The sequence below is a fragment of the Panthera uncia genome, chromosome D4 (assembly GCF_023721935.1).
Source record: "Panthera uncia isolate 11264 chromosome D4, Puncia_PCG_1.0, whole genome shotgun sequence".
In the NCBI taxonomy this organism is placed as follows: domain Eukaryota; kingdom Metazoa; phylum Chordata; class Mammalia; order Carnivora; family Felidae; genus Panthera; species Panthera uncia.
This window is the reverse complement of record NC_064807.1, coordinates 78,990,688-79,009,657: the sequence shown is the minus strand read 5'-3', so window position 1 is coordinate 79,009,657 and position 18,970 is coordinate 78,990,688. Positions and strand designations below refer to the sequence as shown.

The 18,970-nt window shown below is 45.0% G+C and overlaps 1 protein-coding gene and 1 long non-coding RNA gene across 3 annotated transcripts in view; one reads left to right on the top strand and one right to left on the bottom strand.

The window, feature by feature from the left end:
• Positions 1–1,040: 1,040 nt before the first annotated feature.
• LOC125927333 (uncharacterized) lies at positions 1,041–6,905 on the bottom strand. 2 transcript variants are annotated; one of them, XR_007459302.1, is made up of 4 exons: positions 6,700–6,905; positions 6,125–6,236; positions 5,586–5,656; positions 1,041–2,703 (listed from the first exon to the last, which is right to left on the bottom strand). It is a non-coding gene; the product is annotated as an uncharacterized LOC125927333 (long non-coding RNA). The 2 variants fall into 2 exon arrangements; XR_007459301.1 differs by lacking the exon at positions 1,041–2,703 and having other exon boundaries at positions 3,587–5,656.
• Positions 6,883–18,970, top strand: part of TTLL11 (tubulin tyrosine ligase like 11) — a 236,875-nt gene continuing 224,787 nt past the window's right edge. The window contains 1 exon segment of the mRNA XM_049637428.1: positions 6,883–7,483. Coding sequence (XP_049493385.1) covers positions 7,052–7,483 — 432 coding nt within the window. The 5' untranslated portion in view covers positions 6,883–7,051.

Here is an 18,970-nt window from a genome sequence, read left to right as displayed (position 1 = left end):
GTGTCTAGCTCAGTCTATGCTAGTTACTTCTACTTCTCACTGCTCAGAGTGTTCATTCTGAAACACAAATCTGACTGTGTCCTTCCTCTGCTTAAAAGCCTCCCAGGGATCCCCATGATTATGGGAAGAAGCTTGTTTTAACACTGATCTGCCAACCTCCCCATGTGTTTACCACACCCATCAGCACCCCATCCCTCCCCTGCATTCTGAGGTCACCACTCGGGGGCCTTTCCTCCAGCTATGCTCTCTGCCAGGCTCCCTCCTCTTGTCCTCCAGGACCCCCACCCCCACCCCACTCCTGCTCACAGCATTGGACATGAGGTGGTCGGGGGGCGGGGTGGGGGGGAAGACATGCTCATCTGATAGACATCACGTGAAGTTTTCGAGGCCCTGCCATGAAGCAGAGCCCCAGTCTCTGTGGACTTTGCCCACTGTGGACCCCACTGTCCCTTGTATTTGAAGACAATTCCCCATTCCGATCCTCTCTGCACCAAGTGCATGTATGGCTTGGATTCATTAAAAACTTGAAGTCAGTTAAAATTTGTTATTATTTTAAACAAATTGATCTATCTCATTAGAGGTCAGGAAAGTGGCTCCCCTGGGGTTGGGGGAGGATGACTGAAGGAAACATAAGGGAGATTCCAGGGTGCTGGGGATGTTCTGATTCTTGATTTGGTTGTTGCTACATGCGTGTGGTCAGTTCATGAAAATCCATAGAACTTTCTGTATACATATTACTGTTTACATGCAGAGAAAAAGAACCAATAGATTTTAAGGAACTGGCTCACGTGATTATGGAGGCTGACAAGTCCTAAGAGCTACAGTTGGCAAACTGGAGCCCCAAGAGAGCTGAAGGTATAAGTCCTAGTCCAAGAGCAGGAGAAGACTGATGTCCCTGCTCATACATGTGTGCACAGTGAACAATGGCTAGTATTGTTATTCAAGAAGAAACCACCTATTTGAGAAATAGTTAACCCCAAACTGCACATGAAGCCTTCTGCTCCTTCATTTTTTTTTTTAAATTAAGGTTTACTTATTTTTGAGAGAGAGCGAGAGAGAGAGAGCGTGTGCACAAGCGGGGGAAGGGCAGAGAGAGAGACAGGGAGACACAGAATCCAAAGCAGACTCCTGGCTCTGAGCTGTCAGCACAGAGCCCAATGCAGGGTTTGAACTCAGAACTGTGAGATCATGACCTGAGCTGATGTCAGACGCTCAATCAACTGAGCCACCCAGGTGCCCCTGCTCATTCATTGAGATTGATCACTCCCTGTTCCAGTGAACCCTGGTGCTCCTGGGTGCCCTATCACCGTGTTTCTAAAAGGAGAGGAGATTTGGTATCTGAGGCTTAAGGACAAACAGCTCGCTGACCATACAAGGGGTCAGTGGGTATGGAGGGGGTGCACCAGGCAGAGACAGCAACACTTGCAAAAGCCAAGTGGTGCAAAAGTGTGTCTGCAAATAGAGTCAGGCAGGAACTCTTCAGTTTTACTCAGAAGCTCCTTGCTGTGGGCCTTTCCTGTACCTCATCCCTCTTCAGCCTCTGCAAAAACCAGGCCTCAGGTGCCCCCTGGCGGTGGTCTTTGATACTAACAGGACAGAAACTAACAGCTGGAGGACAAGCTGCCTACATCCCTCTCCCTTGAACTGTTCCTTCCCGTCTCCCCAGAAATGGACTTGCTGCAAAAGTGATAGAACAATCAAAGAATGTTTATTTTATTTAAAAATTATATGTTTTCCAGTTATCAGAACAATGCATGTTCATTGCAGAAAATTTGGAAAATATAGAAAAAAATAAAGAAGAAACGAAGTCCTCCTAATTCCGCCACCCAGGATAAACACTATTACTATATTGGCATATTTGCTTCGTGTTTTTCTCTGCATACAATTTTCACATGGCTGAGGATTAGCATGTATATATATTTATATACAAATACATAGACATACATATGGGTTCAGTTATGTGTAAACATTTGTTGAGTATTTTTTTTAGCTTTTATTAATTTTTTAAAAATTTTAATTCCAGTAGCATGAACATACAGCATTATATTAGTTCCAGGTGTATAATATAGCGATTCAATAATTCTCTACATGACTCAGTGCGCATCATCATTGTACTTTTTAATCCCTTTCACCTCTTTCCTCCACCCCCCACCCACTACCCCTCTGGTAACCATCTGCTTGTTCTCTATAGTTAAGGGTTTGGTTTTTGGTTTCTCTATTTTTTTTTCCTTCCTTTCCATATGTTGAGTATTTTTGTGCACAAAGTCCTGGTGTGGGAGTTAGCGTGGGTGTTGGGAGCTGGGTGCCAGTGTCAGACCATGCTGAGCTAGAACCCCTTACTAGCTGCGTGACGTGGGCAAGTGCCTTCTCTGCGTAACAATTTCTTTCTTGATCTGTAAAATGGGATTTCTGATGGGACCTATCCCAGGGCTGCTGTATGTAGATGGCAAGGCATATATAAAATACGCAGCACAGTGCCGGGGGCAGAGAGGGTTTTTCCTGGTAACATATCACCATGGAAAGCTTAGTCTGCCTTTCTGATTCACAGTGGAAACCTCTGGAAGTGGGATGGACTTCTGGGTCTAAGGATATGAAGACCCCAAGGCTGATATAGTTGGTCCAAATGGAGAGGCAAATTTCAACCAAGATCTCGTGCCTCCCGCACCACAGCTGTCCTCATTTGTCTCCGTATTCTTCCAGGCCCTGTGTACGCAGAAGGGGTTTTCAGCATTCTAATTGCAATGCTTGCACCAGTTTGCTTAGTGTTACATCACCAACATTTTCCTAAGCGGCTAAAGCTGTCATTGACAGCACTTGCCATGGTTTGCTTAACGATTTCCTTATTATCGAATATCTGGGTTTACTTTTTCATTCATTCATTCACTCACTTATTCGTTCGTTCATTCATTCATTCATTCATTCATTCAAGAAATAGCTCTGCCAGGCACTGAACTAGGCATTGGGAGATAGTGGTCAACAAGAACAGTGAGCACCTTACACTTCAGGCACTTGGACTCTGGCCAGCAAGACAGACCACGTCAAATAAACAAACAAGCAAGATCCCCACGGTAAGCGTGGTGAGTGCTGTGAAGGAAAAGGAGAGAACTATGGGGGGGGGTGGGAGGGAATCTATTTTTTAACACATTTTTATATTTTCTAGAAGTCATCCTAGTCTCTAATTCTAACCTGCTGTTTGCTCCTCAGCAGCTGTAACTGAAGCTTCTCTTTGAGGAGTCCCATTTGGGGTTGGACTTTCCGCTAACACAGTTTCTGGAGGAGTCAAAGTTTACCAAGGTGGTCAAAGGCCTGACAATGAGCTCAAATGGGCCTCATTGTCTGTTCTCCCTTCCTCTAAGGCTTGTGTTTCAACCAGTGTGGTCTGCTCCCTGCCCCCCAAAGAGACATGATTATCCCCTTCTTAAGTCTACTTGTACAGTGCCTTTTCCTCACTGTCCCCTCAGTACGGGACCTCCACTAGCCCTGGGAGCCTTTGAACCAATTGGAGAAGGTGTTCCCTTCTAGTGGACAAAGCCTCAATGGCTGGAGCTTGGTGGGCAGAGTACAAGTTGGATTCCAACTTGAGTACAAGTTGGATTCCTCCAACTTTGAGGCCTCCTGGGCCACCTGCATGACTGCTCATGGCAGTCCTGCCCGCAGCCTCTGGAATGACCACCCTACCTACTTTCTTTTTTTTTTTTTTTTTTAATTTGTTAAAAACAGTTTATTTATTTTGAAAGAGAGAGAGAGTACATGCTCATGTGAGCGGGGGACGAGCAGAGAGAGAGGGAGAGAGACAGAATCCAAGCAGGCTCCACGCAGTGCAGAACCTGACATGAGGCTCAAACTCATGAACCATGAGATCATAACGTGAGCCAAAATCGAGTTGGATGCCTAACTGACTAAGTGTGGGGCTCGAACCCACAACAGTGAGATCACAACCTGAGCTGAAATCAAGAGTTGGATGCTTAACTGACTGAGCCACCCAGGCTCCCCACCCCACCTACTTTCTATCTATCTCATTCTTACACCATCTTGAAGACTCAAAGTTTATATTCCATCTCTTATAGGAAGTCTTATCTAGCCTCCTAATTCACAGTAACTTCTCCATTCCTTGAACTCCTAAACAATTTTTTCACTCCTTGCCTTATTTGGCACTCAAATGTATACTGCCTTGTGATTCTTCTTGTTTTTCTCTCCTGTATTGTTCTTTCATCTGAAGAGATCTGATTTAGATAGAGAAATCAGAGGTATCTCTGTAGATGTATCATTTACACTAAATCTTGAAGGAGAGATAGGCAGAGTTCTAGACAGTGTTCTAGGCAGAAGGGAGGGCATGTCCAAAGTCCCTTAGGCAGAAGATCTTTGAGATTCAAAGCCAAATGCACATGAGTATCTCTGCACAGAATGGCCTTTCCAGATTTGGCAAATGAAGTGGAAAACAACTATTAAATTATGCATTCCAGGGCGCCTGGGTGGCTCACTCAGTTAAGCATCTGACTCTTGATTTCGGCTCAGGTTATGATCTCATGGAGCCTGCCTGGGATTCTCTCTCCCTCCCTCTCTCTTCCACACCCCCCCCATCTCAAAAGTAAATAAAATAAAAAAATATTCATTCACACTACTTTCTGAGGACCTCTTTGTTCTAGCCCCTGCAAATGGCATACAGAGATGAATCAGACCAGACATGTTCCTTTCCAGACTAACGGAGGAGGCTAAGATTTCTCTACAGTGTGACAGACAGACCAGGGTAGAGGGTTATCATGTATGTCAGTAGAAGAGTGGAAAGAGTAACTATTTCTTGCTTGTGGGCACTGAAGAAAGCTTATCCAAGATGGAGACATCTGAGTGGGGTCTGATGAAGGGTGACCCATGAGGAGGCTGGTGCAATGGTCCAGGCTAAAGGCCTGAATTGGGACAATGACAATAACGATAGATAAAAGAGGAAAGATGAGAGAGACATTTCAGTGTAAAACGTATAAGACTTGGAGATGGAATGGTTTTAGGAGGCCGGGGAGAGGAATAAGTTAAGTCTCTCCAACTTTCATGCATGAATGACTGAATAAAGGCGGTACCCCTGGATGAGACCAGGGATGCCAGGAGGAGAGACAGGATTTGGTAGAGGGAGTAGGTTGGTGGAGAGAGATTGGGGAGTGGTGAGGCATTCTCCTTGGCACCACACACAGCTCCAAGGACCTCCAGAAGACTTGACATAGACCAGATCAATGGTGCTTGCCCCTGGCTGCCTTAGAATCAGCAGAGGAGCTAACTTAACATACATACTCCCAGTCCCACCCAAATGTTCTGCATCAAAGTCTCTGGGGTTGGGGTTCAGGAGCCTGCATTCTAAATAAGCACCCCAGATAACTCAGGCACAAGCAGTCACATAACTACAACACTGAAATAAAGCTATGATGGCCTCCAGAGAAAGAGATGAGAGCGCCCTCTGCTGCTAAAATGACGTTTTGATCTCTTGAATTTATTGCTGGTGTATTTCAAGGCAGTTTATTTAAGTGGGGAATCTCTGGGCCAAACCAACCAACCAACCAACCAAGAGACTGGGCAGATGAGTAAGGAAGAGCGGCCACCTGTGAGTAGTTATGATACGGTCTTTAGTCTGGGATTCTGGGATGCTGTTACACCTTCCCAACTGCATTCCCTAAAAAACAAAACAAACAAACAAAAAACAATAAATGTGACTCCCTAAGGTGAGAAGGGAGAATCCTCTCCTTGCATTGGCTTTAAAGATATGTTGCAACCCAAAAGAAATGAAAGCAGGGACTTGAAAAGGGATTTGTGCACCCGCGCTCATAGCAGCATTATTCTCAATAGCCGACAGGTGGAAGCAATCCAAATGTCCATTTACAGATGAATGGGTAAAGACAATGTGGAAGATACAGGCAGCAAAAACATTATTCCGTCCTAAAAAGAAATGACATTCTGAGATATGCGACAACACGGGTGAACCGTGAAGGCATTACGCTGAGTGAAATAAGCAAGATACACAGGGACAAATATTGTATGATTCCACTCATACGTAATGAGTTCCCTAGAGCAGTCAAATCCATAGAGAAAAAAGCAGAATGCTGGTTGCCAGGAGCTGGGGGGAGGGAGAACGGGGAGTTACGGTTTAAATGAGTACAGAGTTTCAGTCTGAGATGAAAAAGTTCCAGCAATGGTTGTTGGTGATAGTTCTCACGCAACAATGTGAACGCACTCAATGCCATTGAACTGCACACCTAAAAAGGTAAAAACGGTAAATTTTATGTTACGTTTATTTTACCACAATAAAAAGAAAAGTGACATAATAAGAAAATCAGTGTTATTGCCCTCCAGTTGACTGGGAATGAGTAGGACTTCTCCATCCCATAGGGCGCTCTCCGAGAACAGGGAAAGGTGTTTCCCTTCTCAGTCTGGGGCTCTCCCAGGGCCACCCAGGTGTTTCGTTAAGCGGACAGCTAATCCCCCAGGGCCTGGACTCGTCCCGTCCATCATCAGATAGAGATGATTCCCGATGGTGCAGTTCCCTCCAGCAGGTGAGGTTCTGCCTGCCCCTTCCGACTGGGAGTTATCCCAGCGACTGTGTACGGGGTCGGCGGGAGGGGCAAGTGGGCCCTTAGTTTGAGATTCTCGTCTGTCTTCCGCAGCTCCCAGGCTCAGGAGTCCCACAAGTGCCCAACCCCTTAGCACACCTCTTCTCACCTTCTGCTTCTCCAAGTTGTGCTCCGTCGGAAAGCCAGCGCCCTCCCTCCGGCCGGGCTCAGGCGGCTTTCCGCCCTCTTCCAAGATGGCCGCCGCGGTTTCTGTGACAGGCCCGATCACGTGGGCGCCGCCGCCTATGAGGTCGCGGGAGCTCGAGCGGCGATTGTCCCTTCCCGGGCCCCGTCCCGAGGCGGCGACTGCCCTTGTCAACCCAAGCCTGAGCGATCATGGCAACGGGCTCGGGCGGGGAGCGCGTGGCAGCGGCGGCAGCGGCGGCAGTTTGGTCGCGGGCCGGGGCGGCGGAGCGGCGGCGGCGGCGGTGGCACTGGCGCTGGCACCGGCCCTGAGCGCCATGCAGCGGGGCAGCTCCGAGAGGGAGCTGGCGGCCCGGTGGGAGGCGGAGGCGGTGGCCGTGACCAAAGCGCTGGCGGCGGCGGAGCAGGTCCGCGTGGACTCGGGCGCGGCCGGGGAGCCGGAACGCAAGACGCCAGAGGAGCAGCCCAAGGACCCGGCCCCGGCGCAGCCCCGCGCGGCCGAGGAGGGGGACGTCCGCGTCGTCCCGCGGCCGCCGCCCACGCTGCCCCTGGCCAAGCCGCAGGCGGCGCGGGCGCGGGGCCTCTGCCCGCACGGGAAGCCTCGGAGCAAGGGCCGGGGCGGCCGACGGAGCTCAGGCCGCGCGGCGGACGAGTACCACTCCCAGCGGCCCGTCACTGTGGACAGCTCCAAGGCCAGGACCTCCCTGGACGCCTTGAAGATCAGCATCCGCCAGCTCAAGTGGAAGGAGGTGAGGCCTGGCCCGGCCGCGTGGGCACGGCGGGAGGGTGGACATTTCGACCTCGGAGGACCCGGCGCGGCCCAGGCCAGGGCTGAGGGCTGAGCTCCTGCCGAGCGCCAGGCTCCAAGTGCTCATCCTTCAAAGCCTAGCCCCAAAGTCGCTTCCTCCAGAAGGCTTTCAGCCCGCTCCAGGTCAAGTTAGCCACAGCTTCTTCCCCTGGCTCCCCTACAGCTCTGGTTTCTACCTATCAGCACTCCCCTGCATTGTAGATCTTAGCCTATTTGTGTGTCTGTCTCCTCCACCAGCTTTGAGTCCTCGGGGCCCGGGACTCTTTCTTTCACTTCTTCATTTAAGTTCTGTTTGCTCAGCACTTAACTGTATAGCGGTGAACAGTTTGTACTTTGGAGGCAGACAGACTTAGGTTCTCACCACACCCTGCCACTTAGCTGTGTGACTTTGAGCAAGTCGCTTCACCTCTTAAGCCTATTTCCTTCTCTGTAAAGCGAAGCTAATAAGTGTCTCATAGTTTTGTTAGTATTAGAAGACTCATTGCTTATTGTAGCATAGCACAAGTGTGCAATAAATGGTAACTAATCTTAGCATCGTCTCCTCTCTCTTCCTCCATCACTGTCACCATCACCACCATTATCATCAGTGCAGGAACCGTATTTTATATTCTAGGGCTTGGCATGTGGCTATAGCATGTGTCAATGAGCGGTGGCTGAAAAGGTGGATGAAGGAATGGGTTATTCCTCCCTGAGCCCATTTTAGACCTAGTGGGGGCTGGAATGAAGCACCAAAGACACCCAGGAGTGTCTGTCGCAGTTGGCTGAGTGGATAAAGCCATTTGACTTTATTTTCAGCTTCTAAGGCTTTTTAAACAGGGTTTCGGGAAAATTGGGATTGTGATTAGGGCAGTCAAGTCTAGAGACTTAGATCCAGATGGTCTGCTGGTGTAACAGGAATCTGCAGCAGGTGACGTGAAAGACTCAGGTGCTTAGCTCTGTGCTTTGGCTATGGCAGACATTCAGGAATGGTTTTATGAAGCTGGAACATATGGAGAGATGGCCGCAGAAAGGATTGATGAGGTCAGAGGGTTGATGTCCCAACAGGAAGGAGACGTGTGGTTTGGAGGGAAGACAAGAATCAGGCAGGGCAGACGTCCAGGTAGGGAGGGGTTAGCCATTGGGGAAGTCTGACTCCAGGTGTCAGGGTCCCCAGGCTTGGGGCTTGGGATTCAGAGGAGGACTTCCATGCCTAGGAAACCTGGAGGGAGGCTCCCAGCTCTGGACAGGGTCCCAGGTCTGGGCCAGAACAAGATAAAATCGGAGAACTTGTCAGTGCCATGGTCCTAATAAAGAGAGAATCCAGGGACTGAAACCAGGCCACAGAATCAGGCAAGGCTGAGAATCAGGCAAGGAGAGCTGTGCTCGGCTTAGCACTGTGGGAGGGAGAGACATGAAGCTGGCTAGATCTTGTGAGATGGAACCAGATGGACTCAGAAACCAGCAGGCATGCATGCCAGGTTCAGGTACTCGGTCCACGGGTGTTTGCTGTGGGTGCTGACTCTGGAAATCAAAGATGCTTAAGATGTAACCCTTGCCCTCAAGGACCTTACAGTTCAGTAGGGAAAAAACACAAAGAAATCATTGCAGTGATTAGAAGGTCTTTGCTGCTGCTTCCTGAAATGCTCTTTTCCCAGGTATTTGCATGTCTTATTGTCACTTTCCATCTCGGAGCAAATGCTTCCTCCTCAGAGAAGCCTTCCCCCACGATCCGTCCCTCCACCAACCGTTGCTCTTCTTTCTTTTATCAAATAGCACAAAACTCTACCTGACACTCTGTTACCTATTCCCTCATTAGAGTGTAAGCCCCATGAGGGCAGGGGCTTTGTTTTATTTATTGCCATATCCTCAGGTGCTTGGCACACAGAAGGTGTTCAATAAATACTTGTTGAATGGATGGATACGCTGTGTGATGAGTGTCTCCCTGTCCCTATGTAAAGGTGTAAGTGCTGTGGGAGAAGAAGAGGGCCATCTCACAAAGGGCTTCCTGGAGGAGAGAGATGTGAGCTGAGTTCTGAGTGCTGAAAGGGAGTAGGAGTTATTTAGGGCCATTGAGTTCGAATCTCTGGTAGAGGGCATAGTATGGGCACAGCAGAGGCACATTTGGGGCTTTGCATGTAGTTCAGTATGGCTGGAGGTGAGTGGGCGGCAGGATGCTGGTGAGTTGAGGCTGGAGAAAGGAGCGGGGGTCAGACCACAGGCCACGCTGTGGGATGTGGACTTGTTTTTTTGAAGGCTGCGTGAGCCACTACAAGATTTTAGGGTTCTTCCATTTATCGACTATGCTCGTTTGACCAGTGAGTTAAACCCTTTAAGCCCCTTAGTTTGCCTGTCTTTCAATGGGGGTGGGTTGGGCTAGTTCAGTGGTTCCCAGGCTCTCTGGTGACATCATGTAATGTTAGTCTACGTGAGACCCTGGTGCTGGTAAACCCAATGGAGTGGGCAGTTGCCAGGCATTACCTGTAACTCCCCCCCACCGCCCCAACCTCGCCTTCTTCCTCTCGCCCAGAAAGTGTATTGGCATATAAGTGGAGGTACCCCTTCTGGTATATTTTAAAACAAACTCAGTCACAACAGGACTTTCCTATTAGATGTGTGATTATTAATGTCACTCTTCCCTATGAGTTTGTGAGGTGCTGAGGACAGGAGTGGTGTTTGACTTGTGGTACATCATAGGTATTCCATAAATATTTACCGGATGAATGAATGAAATACTTGCCACAGAGCTCACATTTCGTCTTGACACTCTAGAATGTGGAGTTTGAAAAGTACTGGAGTAGGTAAACTTTAAGTCCCTCCCAGCCTTAATTATGATTTTAGTATTGTTAGTACCTACCATAAAGTTGACTGCATGAAAAGCAGTCACTAACAAAGCGTAGACAGACACAACCTCTCCAGGCCTCAGTTTCCCCATATGTTTCAGGAGTGATGTTGGACAAGATCATCTGTAATGCTCAGCATTGGTGTCTGAGGACCAGGGCTGGGACACAAGGCTTGGTGTCCTTTGTATTTCGTGCAGTGCTGTTGCTGCAGGATTTGAGAGTACCCGACTGGCTGGGGTGGACGGGGAGCCCAGGTAAGAAATGAGGTCATGAACACCAGCCAGGGTGAAAGCTCAGTGTTTCCTTTGAGAGTGCACAGTGAGGGGCGGCACCGGACAGTCCATTTAGCAGGGCAGCACTGAGCCAGCATGTGAATTCAACGTTTGCTTGGCTACAGGATACAGTCTCCCTTCCCCCTTCATTTTTTTTTTTTTTAATCACACACACATTTAACAACCAGGATAGCGAACGTCAACAGCTATAATGAAGCCTTACATAACTCTTAACCCTGTGCCAAGCACTCTTCCAAGTGCTTTATGTGTCTACAGTGATTTGATTTTCCCAACAACCCAATTAAGTGCCTCGTTGTCTCCATCTTACAGAAGAGGAAATTGAAGTATACAGAGGTTAACTTATCCAAGGTCATATGGCTAGTAAGTGGCATTTGCTAGTGGCTAGTAAGCTAGCATTTGAAACAGAGATTCCGTTTGAAACCAGCCTTCATTCTGGGCTCTTCTCACTGTTTCCTACTGGATCTCTATCTGCAGTCCCTGGGTTGGAGTTACACATACGGATGTGAGTGGGATTCCCTCCTTGCCCTCCAGCAGCTTCTGGCTTGAGAGAAAGACATGCACACAATGGCGGGTCCAGTCTGGGAGTTGAATGGGTAACGGCCATTCCATACAGAATAGGCACAAGGCAGGGAGGATGGATCAGATTTTGTGTGCAGGGTGGGATTTTGTGTGCACGATGCTTAGGGAGCACGTGGGAAAAGTGGGAGAGATGAAGAAGCCAGATCATGGAGGTCGTCGGAGGCCAGGCCAGGAAGCTTGAGCTCCTGCCTGAATGTGATCACAGAATCTTGCCATATATAAACTCAGCTCCTCTTGCCCACTCTCTCAGCCCCAGGTGAACCACGCCAACTCTCTGGTGATTCTGTTTTCAGTTGTATCTACTCTGGTCGGGTCTAATCCAACCATGTCCACAATGTTGAATTTGCCTCTCAAAGGAAAATTCACAAATGTTGGCCCTGTTAACTTATAGATAAGGCGAAAGTTTATCTTAGAATAGCAAAATCAGGTTTATGGAGTCGCTATTGAAGTTGCCCACATGAAAGAGAGGGATTTTTCCTGGCTCACAGTAGTGCTCAATAAATATTTATTGAATTGTATGGTCCTCTTTCAATTGTGTGAGGCTCTCTCCCCATCCTCTTGTGTATTCTTTTGTAGTTTTGACACCATCATTAAAGAAACCCTAGGGAAAAGACACCAAGGAGAATAGCTGCGCTCCCTGGAGCTGCAGGTTGTGTATACGTGCACAGTGGTGCCATGGACACCAGCTAGGTGACGTGCGCGAGGGCGCTCAGAGGTTTGATGGAAAGACCTTTGTTGATAACACCTTGCATAAGCCCCTGTCCCAAGATCTATTACAGTGTGAGTTCTTTGTTTCAGAGACTCCAAATCATGCGTTATTTTCTGAAACTTATCCAGCCTTTCTGCAGCATGTGTATACTTATTATGTTGTCCTGTTTATAAGGTATAATATCAATTACTGTTTATTAAATATCTGTTATATGCTAGGCATCATACTATGCACTTTATGTTCATTAAAAATGAGACATTTACTATGGATTATTTTATTTAATCTTAACAGCAACCCTCCGAAGTAGATCCTATTATCATTCCCAAATTACAGATGAGGAAACTGAGGCTCGGGGAGAGTTTCATATAGGGCTAGCCCAAGGCCACACGGGTAACAAGTGGCAAAGCCATCCAGGGCCTGTGCTCATAGCCAGTGTACAATCCTATACTGTCTTCTTTGCTAATCGTTTGCTAAAATACACCCCACTAGTAGTTATTCTATTATTGGTAGTCCCAGATACTGAGTGAAGAAAGTGAGGCGGGCACAGTAAGTAAGAGGGAGAGCCAGAGTTCATATAGTAGTCTGTCTTGTTCCAAAGCACACTTGCCGATGTGTTTTATAATTCTCCACTTCTTAACGCTCCCATTTGTCTGACTCATAACTCTCAAATGACTGCGGAGTTGCTCAGAACCAGGAGAGTGCTATTGCAAATAGGACTTAAAATAAAACACACTGAAATATATCCTACCTGGCAGGGGGAACATTTGGTGCCTGTACCTTCCAAATCCTATCTTGCTGCTGCCCACAGAGAAGAAGCTATTTGGGTGCCATTTGACTAGCTGAGTTGCTTTGCTCCTCTATGGATGTGATCCCGCTGTATGAATTGCTGTATCTCATTCCTTCTGGAAGGTGCAGTGTAAAATGAAAAATTATATAGTTTAATCTTACCTCCCTTTCCTGTTTAAATGATAGTCCTTGCAATTTATGTTCCATTTTTTAAAAACAGCATGGTATTTAAGAACGGTTTATATCCTTTTCCATCAAATGCTCTCCTTTCAACAGACATGTCATTATAATGCCTAGTCCACCAGAATTTTCCCTTTGCCAGTTGAACTTGTCCTTCCATAAAAATCACAATTCACTACCACTGTTGTTTGAACAACATGGTATATGTAATAGCTTCATGAAGCCACACTAACACCTTCAATAGTCCTTTAAAAGACAACAAATTCCAGGGGCTCACATTCAAGTTCTATAGCTAATACAAATTAAAATTTTGGTTTTTGTGGTCAATAATTGTCAGAACTGTTTCCCGGGTTATGTAAGCATACTCTCTATTGTAAATAGCCTCAGTTTTGGTAGCATTCTGGATTCTGGTTTTGAGCCAGCAGAAGTTGAATGCAAAAATCCAATAATTCTCTTTTTCTTTTAAATCTATTCTTTGACAAGGACATATTGTAATAGTAACTGCCTGCTCTTTAAGTGCCTTTTTCTCTAGAAGGGAAGTGTTGTGTCCTGGAGCTAGCTAGCATGGACCTTGGATTCAGACAGTTAAGTGAAAATCCTCGCTACTAATGACTTGTGTGACCAACCATGTACTAAATATAGAATCTGAGCCTCAATCTCTTGAACTGTCACAACGGGCAAGTGATACTTACCGTGCAGAATTTTTGTGACATTAAATAAGGGAATGTATGTAAATTGCCTTAACCCAATGTTTGACACACTTGTCAATATTGAGTAAATGTTATTTTATATTTTTCATCCTTTGAGCAATTGCAGATGTGGGTTATTTGATCTACTTAAAAAAATTTTTTTTAAATGTTTATTCATTTTTGAGAGATGGAGAGAGACAGAGTCTGAGTGGGGGAGGGGCAGAAAGAGAGGGGGACAAAGAATCTCAAGCAGGCTCCAGGCTCTGAGCTGTCAGCACAGAGCCTGATGCGGGGCTTGAACTCAGGGACAGCGAGATCATGACCTGAGCCGAAGTTGGATGCTTAACCAACTGAGCCACCCAGGTGCCCCTGATCTATTTAAAAAAAAAGAAAAAAAAAACTATTACAGAATTTAATCTGCATATATAAGGTTACAGCTTAACCAGAACATATATGATCAGCTTATTTGAATCATGTTATAAATATTTTGAGACCTGCTCTGTGACAGACTATATTTGGGGTCTTGGGATACAGCAAATAGTGAAAACTTACAAAGCTCTTGGGGGATAAGGGACAGTTACATTTTTTAATATATATATTTTGTTTTTTAACTTATTCATTTTGAGAGAGAGAGAGAGAGAGGAATCCCAAGCAGGCTCCATGCGGTCAGTGCAGAGCCCGATCTTACAAACCATGAGATCATCACCTGAGCCGAATCAAGAGTTGGACACTTAACCGACTGAGCCACGCAGGTGCCCCAACAGTTACATTTTAAATGAACATCAAGGTGATGTAGTTTAGGTTAAAAATTTTTTAAATAACATGGACTTAAAGTTCTGTTAAAAAATTTTTTTTATGTTTATTCATTTCTGAAACAGAGAAAGACAGAGCACAAGCAGGGGTGGGGCGGAGAGAGAGGGGGACACAGAATCCGAAGCAGGCTCCAGGCTCCGAGCTGTCAGCACAGAGCCCGACGCGGGGCTCAAACTCATGAACAGTGAGCCCATGACCTGAGCCGAAGCCGGACGCTCAACCGACTGAGCCACCCAGGCGCCCCTTAAAGTTCTGTTTAAATCAGTTATACTTTTAGGGTTTTGTGAATTTAATTGAAAAATTTAAAGCTTCCATTCTGAACCTGGCACCTACCTCATACTTTGGTGTATTAATTATTATACATCACCACAGGAAGCTTATTTTAGCTCTTTGAGTTCACACGGAGAACTGAGATCGTGTATGTAAATATACCCATTAGCTGTGTGGAAGTGATGTGGATTTTCTGGGCTGATCTCTTTACCCTTTACTATCATTCCTATTCTTTACTGTCATTCCTATAGTCCTCCCCATGGACTCTGGAAAGACTATAGCCAGACAGGGGTTTGAACCTTGGCTCTGTGACCCTGGACAACTTGCTTTACCTCTCTGAGCCCAAGATTCCTCATCTCTAAGAATGAGCATAAAATACTTGGTAGGGTTGTTATGAGGATTAAATCAGAAAATCTTTAAAGTGCCAGTGTTTACACTAGGAATACTGTTTGCCTTTCTCTCCAATGAATTTCCATGACATCTTAATTACATTTTATAACAGAAACTTGGTGGTGTGAATAGGCAAATAACCTTGTTGTCCTTTAATTAGTTTTGAGCTCCTCCCTTCCTTGTGGCTGCTCCACTACAGCCAAGTTATGTCCCTGAGATCCCTCCGCACAGATTGTTTTTTGGCTGGAGAGAACAATAACCATGTTTCTCTATTCCAGATGGGCTAACATCTCTCCTTTCACGTCACGTCAAGTCGTGCCTTGCTGTAACAGCTGCCTTGGCTGCCATTTGTGTGCATGTTTGTTTCCCTGGATGCGTTTGAACCATTATCTAGTAATTTTTATAAATGCCTTTGTAAGTCCTAGCAGGCAGTTCTGACGACCCTTTCTCTATCCCCATCTGCTTCTGTGTCATCATAAAACCTCATCCTTAATGGAGCTGGTAGAATAGGGCAGCATTTCTCCCGTGCCTGTCATCCCTATTCAGTAGAATGTTACTTTTCTGAGAAGTCCTTCTGTCGATCTGCCTAGAACTCTTATGAAGGACAGTTTTCCTGTTTCGTTCCTTATGCTCATAGGGAGGTTTTATTTCTCTTTGTGTGGAACTGTGGTTTATTGGAATCTGAAAAAGCAACAATGGTAAATGTTCTGGACATCTTAGATTATTTACAAATATATTTGCTCAATTTTCTAGAGCAATATGTACTTATAGAAATGTATACAGTTCCCAAGTGTATAAAATAAAACCTCCAACCCCCCACTCCGCACCCCATCCCCCTTCTAACTCTTTAAGAGGCAACGCCATGGTTATAGTTTGGTTTGCATCTTTCCAGATTTTTTTCTTATTCCCTCGTGTGTCAGGACAAGTAAATTGTACTGTAGTAACAAGCAACCACAAAATATCAGTGGCTTAATAACAACAAAAGTTCATTTCTTGCTCATACTCAGGGATCAACGTGGGTTGGGAGGGAGGGAGGGAGAGTTGGTGGGAAGGAAGGGACAGGGCTGTCATCATTTTGGTTATTCAGAGACCCATGCTTCTAGCTCAATACCTCCCTCATTGAGTCACTGAGGGGAAGGGAATGTGCAAATTGTACACTGCCTTTTAAGACTTCTACCCAGAAGTGACTGCACTTACATTTCATTCACAAAGCATTACATGGCATGGCTAACTTCACAGGGCTTGGGATGTGCGGTCCTACCATGAGGGTATGAAGAGGATAATCATATATATATATATACATATACATATATATATATGTATATATATATATGTATATGTATATGTATATGTGTATATGTATATGTATATGTATATGTATATGTATATATATATGTATATGTATATGTATATATACACACACACACATATATATATATATATACATACATATATATTGGCAATTTCTGTTTTATTTTAAATGCTATAGTTACACAATATGTATAGTATTTGGCAACTGCCTTTTTTTTTTTTTTTTTTTTTTTTTTAGCATGGCTATCTTTCTCTGTTAGCAAGCATAGGTTCATTTCATGTTAATAATAATCTAATGGTCGACTGGATGTACCACCATAAAATTTATTGTTGGATATTGTTTCCACATTTTTTCTTGCAATTACAAAGAAAGGCACAATACACATCACTCTTCAGACGTTAAGTGTTCATTTGTACAAATACTTCTGTAGGATAAATTCCTAGGACTTGGTGGGTCAAAGGGTAGATGCACATTGTATTTGGATGGTTACCATCAAATTGCCACCAGCAGTGTTTGAGGGTATCCCTCTTCTCATCTCCTCTCCAATACTGCCTTCTATTTATCTTCTAAGTCTTTGCCGAATTGACAGGTAAAACATATGTTCTTTTGACTTACATTTCTATGCTTGTCAATGAGGCTGGACTTTTTGTATGTTTCCTAGTCATTTGTCCTACCTCGTCTGTGAAATGCCTAAATGTATTCTTAAGTGTTCATTTATCTTTGGGGTTGTTTATGTTTATATTTTGCTTATGTTTATGTTTTTCCTATTTGTTTATGAATATCATGGATCGTCACTTTTTGTCTCCTATGTGTTGTAAGCCTTTCCCCTGTTGATTATTTAAACATCTAATGGATAATCATTTGCCTTGCATAATCTACCTTATGATAATTAAAATGTTTCCTTCCTATTCACTAAAAACAGTCCTTAATTTATTATTGACTTGTTAGCTTATGAAGGCAAAACATAGACAACTTTATCTTCAGGTGCTATTAAACTTCTAGGGGCGCCTGGGTGGCTCAGTCAGTTAAGCGTCCCACTTTGGCGCAGGTCATGGGCTCACGATTCGTGGGTTCAAGTCCTGCATTGGGCTCTGTCTCTCTCTGTCTCTTAAAAACGAATAAACGTTAAAAAAAAAATAAAAAAAAGAAAACCTTCTAGTGAGTTAATAGGCTGTGTGGAGAACTTTAGGGTCTTGCATTTCAATGGAGCTAGATGTTTTTTGTGGAACTTTTACATACATTTATCTAAGCTGACTTTTACTTTATGCAGTGAGTGTGGTAGGTAGACTTCATTGCTTCTGTTTGATAGATGGCAGTATTGTATGGCGTTAGATTTGGGTTTGAATCCCTACCACTTATTAGTTCTGACACATGGGGCATCAGACTTGTCTCTTAGGGTAGTTGTCTCATTTTAATAATGTGTGTTTAATGACATATATAACCTGCATGCTGGAGCCATCGCCCAGTGAGGATTGGTTGCGTGTCAGCTGTCTCACCCTTCAGAGGTGTTAAGTGACATACAGCTTAGAACTAGACTCCAGGTCTCCTGGTTCTCAAGCTGGGTCTTGTTCCCATGGCCACATTGCCCATCTAAATAGAATATGGGGGCACCTGTGTGGCTCAGTCAGTTAAGCGTCTGACTTCAGCTCCAGTCATGATCTCATGGTTTGTGAGTTAGAGCCCCACATCAGGCTCTGTGCTGATGGCTCAGAGCCTGGAGCCTACTTCAGATTCTGTGTCTCCCTCTCTCTCTCTCTGGCCCCTCCCCGACTTGTGCGTGAGCTCTATCTCTCTCCCCAAAATAAGTAAATAAACATTTAAATAAAATCAATATATACAGTATGATTTCGTGGCCCCCTAGAAATAAAGAAGACCATTGGAAATTACTTAATTACTTCAGTCATACTGTACAGGCCTGGGCTTTGAGCCTGACTGTTAGTTTTATTTAAAACGCAGTTTTAAAAACATTAAAATTTTGTGGCACAAAAACAGACACATAGACCAATGGAATAGAATAGAAACCCCAGAACTAGACCCACAAACGTATGGCCAACTAATCTTTGACAAAGCAGGAAAGAACATCCAATGGAAAAAAGACAGTCTCTTTAACAAATGGTGGTGGGAGAACTGGACAGCAACATGCAGAAGGTTGAAACTAGACCACTTTCTCACACCATTCACAAAAATAAACTCAAAATGGATAAAGGACCTGAATGTGAGACAGGAAACCATCAAAACCCTAGAGGAGAAAGCAGGAAAAGACCTCTCTGACCTCAGCCGTAGCAATTTCTTACTTGACACATCCCCAAAGGCAAGGGAATTAAAAGCAAAAATGAACTACTGGGACCTCATGAAGATAAAAAGCTTCTGCACAGCAAAGGAAACAACCAACAAAACTAAAAGGCAACCAACGGAATGGGAAAAGATATTTGCAAATGACATATCGGACAAAGGGCTAGTATCCCTTTATACTATATACATATATATATAGTATATATACTATATACATATATATATATATGTATATAGTATATATAGAGAGTATAAAGAGCTCACCAAACTCCACACCCAAAAAACAAATAACCCAG